The 5,997-nt window shown below is 64.6% G+C and overlaps 1 protein-coding gene across 1 annotated transcript; it reads left to right on the top strand.

Moving 5' to 3' along the window:
* Positions 1 to 728: 728 nt before the first annotated feature.
* Positions 729 to 1,882, top strand: EMIHUDRAFT_195672 (hypothetical protein; the record flags this gene model as incomplete). The annotated part of the gene is made up of 4 exons (XM_005775468.1): positions 729 to 895; positions 964 to 1,237; positions 1,311 to 1,387; positions 1,768 to 1,882. The coding sequence occupies 4 exons, from the start codon at positions 729 to 731 to the stop codon at positions 1,880 to 1,882; spliced, it is 633 nt and encodes a 210-aa protein (XP_005775525.1).
* Positions 1,883 to 5,997: the final 4,115 nt, after the last annotated feature.

The following is a 5,997-nucleotide window of genomic DNA, read 5'->3' on the forward strand; positions in this document are numbered from 1 at the left end:
GTCGCGCCGCCCCGCCCTGCGTCGCCCGCCGCCGCGCCGCGCCGCCGCCTCGCGTCGCCATGTACCGAGCCCAGCACCACGCCCCACCTATTTCGGAGTGAGGGCCGTAGCCCCAAGTGACACGCCTCGCACGCTCTGGCCTGTCTGATCTCAGAGCGTTATGTTGAGGGTAGACTCGAGTGGCCCCCTTTGTCAGTCCTGGACAAGGCTTTTGCTCGGAGGATCCGGAATACAAGGGGGGTGGCGAATACGTCAGAAATACGTACGGGATACAAGGGGGGTGGCGAATACGTCAGAAATACGTACGGGATACAAGGGGGGGGGGGGTGGCGAGTGCGTCAGAAGTATGTGGTACGTAGGGGCTCGGCGGCAGGCAGGATGGGTGGTTAGGCACCCCAGCGCGGGCAATCATCCGAGACGACCCGAGATTACACGACATTACCCGAGACGACCCGAGATCACCCGAGACAAACCGAGATCACCCAAGATTACCCGAGATTACTCGAGATTACCCGAGGTCACCCGAGGGGACTCGAGATTACTGGAGGTTACCCGAGACGATCCGAGATCACCCGATATGACCCGAGACGACCCGAGACGACCCCACACGACCCGAGACGACCCGAGATCACCCGAGATTACTGGAGATTACCCGAGTCCGCAGCGATTTTTCTTCATTTTGCCGCGCGCTGCGGCCACGTGAAAACCCTCTCCCAACCGGACTGTATATGGCCCCAGCAGCGCCTCCGGCCGCGCCATCGTACCGCCGCTTCGTCGTCGGCACCAAGAACGCCTGCAAGATCGCGGGCCTGCGGGCGGCACTTGAAGAGGCCGGGCCTGAGGGCCGCGTTCTCAGCCTCGTGGGCAGCGTGGCGGTCGAAGGCCTTGCCGTCCCGTCCGGCATTTCCGACCAGCCGATGACAGTCGATGACAGACGGCGATCGGCGCGGAGAACCGCGCTAGGGCAGCGTTCGCGGCGGCCGAGGCCAGCGGCGTAGATGGGAGGGTGCTGTCGTTTGGAATAGAGTCGGGCGTCTATGTTGTTGGTGGGAATGCATTCGACAATGTTGGGGGGCGCATTCGAATGTTCGACACGTGCTGCTGCTGCGCCTTTGACGGGGAGCACATCGCGGTTGGCTGGTCCTGCGCCTTCGAGATTCCACCAAAGGTGGCGAGCTTCCTCACGAGCACCGACCCCGACCTTCGAGCGCCGGACCTCACCGTGGCGTGCAACAAGGTGGTGGACTCGCCTGCTGGCCTGTGGCTTAGAGACACGTCCATGACACGTCGATGCCAGACATGCCCCACAGGCGGGCCTCGCCGCCGACCCGAAGCTCGGAGAGAGCATCGGCTGCATCGGCGTGCTGAGCAGAGGGCGCGCAAACCGGTTTCGCGGATCTCGGCCAATCTCGGCGCATCTGGGCACACCTCGGCTGTGTCGCGGTACATAGGCGCCTCACGCGCGAGGAGTACACGACGCAGGCGAAGAGCCCCTCTTATGTGTTGTGTGGTGCACCCCCGGCGCGGTTCATCTCGGCAGTATCTCGGCTGCACTTCGGCTGTACCTCGGCTGTCTCTCGGCTGCCTCTCGGCTGCCTCTCGGCTGCATCTCGGCTGCATCTCGGCGTTCTATTAGGCCAGTATATCGGCTGCATCATCGCGATAGACAATCGTACACGATATACACTGCGATATACATCTTCGGCATATCGACTGCATAGCCTGATCTCGGCCGATCTCGGCCGATCTCGGGAGTTCGCGACGTAGGCGTGTCGCGCAGCGCTTATCGGTGTGGAGCGCAGAGACTGGTACTGAGATTGCTGGTGTGCACGGACTGAGGTTGCCGTGGCAAGGGCAGCACGGCAGGAGGCAGCAGCAGTGATGCAGCGTGTGCTGGCTTTCGGCCTTTTTGGGATCAGCACTTGGAGCACTTGGAGTGCAGTCGGTAACCTCACATCCAGGGCCGGGGAGCTAAGAAGCGCACCCAGCGGGCCGGATGATCGGCATCGCGCAATCGTTTTCTTTTTCCGGACGGAAAAAAATCTTTTTTCGCGATCCGACACCCCCCCCCGAGGCTGTGCTGCAAGCAGCGCCGGGCGTCGAGGTTCTCGGCGAGCTGCAACCGCGGTGGCTGCCAAGGCAACCCGAGTCTGCGGAGCATCGCTAGCATGTGGCGCTTGCCTCGCGGCAGCCCAAACGGCATGCAATCGCGTGGACGGAAGGTGGTCGCATTGCCCATGACGAGCGGAGCCGCGAGTAACAAGTCTCGCCGGGTTGAGGCGCGAGCCCTGGAGGCCCTGGGGATGGGGGGAGACTACCCGCGGGCCTAGAAGGCCCGCGCGCAGGGGGGTGGGACATTGAGATTGAAGGCGGAGGTGGAGGCGGCAGGTGCTTGGCGGGTGCGGCTGGGAGCGGCTTTGGAATCAGGACCCCTCAGAGCAGACAGGCTCGACACTGGAAGAAGAAGAATTTTACAACGAGGGGGCGTTCTGCAGTTAAGGGGAAACCCGGTGCACGGAGCCCTCTCGGAGACCCGTGTTTACTTTACGACACACACACACACACACACACACACACACACACACTGACTGAGTGCAGGCACGTTTTTCTTTTCCTCGCGATGTCCACCCGCCGCGCCGCCGCTCGCGCCGCCTCGCCTCCGCCTCCACCGCCGCTCCCTCGCCAGACCCGCCGCCGCCCGCCCGCCTCCTCGACCTGCCCCTTGAGCTCCTCGTACGCGCCCTCTCTCACTGCGACCCCGCCGACATCGCTCGCGCCGCGGCCGTCTCACTGCTCTTCCACGCCTCGCTTGCGCTGGAGGGCATCCGCTTGTGGGCGCAAGAGCGCGGCTTCGAGCTGCCGGCGCAGCCGGAGGGCGAGGGCTGCGCCGTGCGGTGGCTGTGCTACTCGGCGCTGCTGCGCGAGGCCAACCCGCCGGCGAGGGCGGCATCAGGCCTTCGGCAAAGCCTCTTCATCGACGGCGAGGGGCGGCTCTCGTCGTGCGGAACGGCTGAGAACTGGACGCCGGGACTGCTCGGGCACGGCGATGGTGTGACGCGGCTCAACACGCCGACCCACCTCCCTTCCCCGCTGGGCGGTGAGCGTGCCGTGAGTGTGTCGGCTGGAGGCGGGCACAGCCTCGCCCTCGCCGCCGACGGCAGCGTCTGGAGCTGGGGCGATGGACTCTTTGGCATGCTGGGCCACGGCGACCAGCAGAACCAGCTGCTGCCGAATAAGGTCGAGGCCTTAGCTGAGCAGCGCGTCGCCGCGGTATCGGCAGGTAGCCACAGCCTCGCGCTCACCGCCGACGGCAGCGTATGGAGCTGGGGCTATGGATTGCAAGGCCGGTTGGGCCACGGTGACGAGCAGAGGCAGCTGCAGCCGAAGAAGATCGAGGCCTTTGCTGGCCAGCGCGTCCTCGCTGTGTCGGCTGGAGCCCTCCTCAGCATCGCCCTCACCGCCGACGGCCGCGTCTGGAGCTGGGGCGATGGACTCTTTGGCAAGCTGGGCCACGGCGACGAGCAGGACCAGCTGCTGCCCAAGAAGGTCGAGGCCTTTGCTGAGCAGCGCATCATCGCAGTCTCGGCTGGACGCGATCACAGCCTCGCCATCACCGCCGACGGCGCCGTCTGGAGCTGGGGCTGGGGAGGCGGAGGCCGGTTGGGCCACGGCGACGCGCAGACCCAGCTGCTGCCCAAGAAGATCGAGGCCTTGGCAGGCCAGCGCGTCGTCGCTGTCTCGGCTGGATACGAGCACAGCCTCGCCATCACCGCTGACGGCGCCCTCTGGAGCTGGGGCGGTGGAGCCGCAGGCAAGCTGGGCCACGGCGACGAGCAGAACCAGCTGCTGCCGAAGAAGGTGGAGGCGTTGGCAGGGCAGCGCGTCGTCGCCGTGTCGGCTGGAACCGCGCACAGCCTCGCCCTCACCGCCGACGGCGCCGTCTTCACGTGGGGCAAGGGCGAACACGGCTGCCTAGGCCACGGAGAGGACCTGTCGAACCAGCTGCTGCCCAAGAAGGTCGAGGCGTGGGCGCAGCGGTAGTTAGCTAGCGAGGGTGGGTGGGTGCAGCAGTGGTGGCGGAAGCTGCGGCGGAGCGAGGTAGAAGGAGACGCAGCGCCGCGGCGCGGTGCGCACTCCACTCGTGCGGCCTGGGCAGTCGACGTGGCGCGGCAGGGTGCGTCCGAGACTGGAATCTGGATCAATTGATCTGGAAGGATTGATGAGATGGGAAAATCACAGTCTCTAGTGTCTGCAGTGTCTCGTGTGGTGTCTCGAGTCTCGAGCAAGGGCGCCGGTCTTGAGATAAAGCCGTATGCCGTATGGCCGTGTCTCACCCTTCGCGAGCGGCTGTCTCTCTGTTTTCCTCTGTTGGTGTTGCGTTGCCGTTGGGGGCGGGTCTCTGCTCTCTCCGAGGCGTGTTTTGAAAAACGATGAACTGGGATGATATAGAGGTGCTTTTTGATAATACAACAGTCCGCGGCGCAAACGCACACTTTCGGCACCATCTTTACAGACGAGCAGACGGCGAAGGCTTGAAACACTGCTACCGTATGCTGTACAACCCCATCGATTGGGACAGCCATGTGCCCGCCAACGTGGCTAAGTTACCGGTTCAGCTCCAGATCACCATCGCCGCGGCCAGCTGGTTGGCCTGCATAGGTGCCTGCATGCTGGCGCGTAGCGGTAGTAGTAGTAGTAGTAGGTGCGCAGCAGCATCAGTGTTGTGAATGTAGCGGTAGTAGTAGTAGGTGCGCAGCAGCAGACACGCGCAGTGTTGTTGTCAGGCTCTAGTGTCAAGGTGGTCTCGTCACGCTTCGGGCTCGTGCGTAGGCGCAACCAGCAGAACCCGCAGTCGCCCTTCCGAAGCCACGAGGTGATCCTCGTCTGGCGGCGCGCACACGGCGAGAGCTGCGAGCAGCACTTGGGCAGCCTGCGGGGCGCCGACTCGTTCTCCGTGCCAAAGGCGCCCGCCGAATGCATTCATAATGAGGAAGGGTTCGTCAATCAGAACGGGGGTGGGTGACTCGTCCTCCCGCGCCAAAGGACCCGTCCGGCGGCTCCTTCAAGCCGCTCCCGCTCATGCGCCGGACTCAATTGCGGGCTCGAGATGGGCCGAGATGGGCCGAGGTGGACGAAGGTTGGCCGAGGGCCGTAGGCGCCAACTCATGCGAGAGCTCGAGACCAGTTCAGGCTGAAGGAGCGCGTCATTGATGCTGAATGAAGACTCGTAGGCGTCAGCTCGTGCGCGAGTTCGAGACCAACGGCCACGGTGTGGTCTGCGACTTTTGCATGGGCCAGGTTTGGGGGACCCCCCCCCCCCCTCCCCCCCCCCCCCCACACCGCTCACCCGCGCGCACCGGGCCTTGCACATTTAATGCCGTGGGGCTCCCGTCCTAGCCTGGCCCTTGCCCCACCACCTCGTGTGTGTGTGGAGAACTGTACCTCACCATGCCTCACCAGGCGGGCGTCTGCGGCGTCGCGGCCCTCGAGGAGGGTCGCCAATTCATCGGCGTCGAAATCGCGGCGGACCGGTTCCGCTCGTCGGCCGAGCTCATCTCCGCCGCCTCGGGAGATGGCATCTCGGCGGAGGAGACGCACAGGCTGCGCCAGGTGGGGCGACGCCGGAGGGAGCGCGAGGGGAAGGAGCGGCTGGAGCGGAGCCAGAAGCGCTACGCGGGAGAGAAGGAGAGGCGGAGGGCGGACGAGGAGGCGGCGTGTTGCGGCGACTCGTTCCGGGCGGGGATGCGGGTTGCGGAGGCCGGTCGGAACCGCTAGACACACACACACACACACACACACACGCACACACACAGGGGGAGAGAGGGAGAGGGAGAGGGAGAGGGAGAGAGAGAGAGAGAGAGAGAGAGAGGCGCGACACTCTTCTTCTCTTCTTATGGTTATGCGCTGCTAGAGCACAATTGGACATGCATGAACGTGAGTAGCGCCGGACCCTCAGAGGCAGCAGTCCTCGTACCATTTGGTGCCTTTCCTGCTCTA

Source organism: Emiliania huxleyi (assembly GCF_000372725.1).
Source record: "Emiliania huxleyi CCMP1516 unplaced genomic scaffold EMIHUscaffold_3, whole genome shotgun sequence".
In the NCBI taxonomy this organism is placed as follows: Eukaryota; Haptophyta; order Isochrysidales; family Noelaerhabdaceae; genus Emiliania; species Emiliania huxleyi.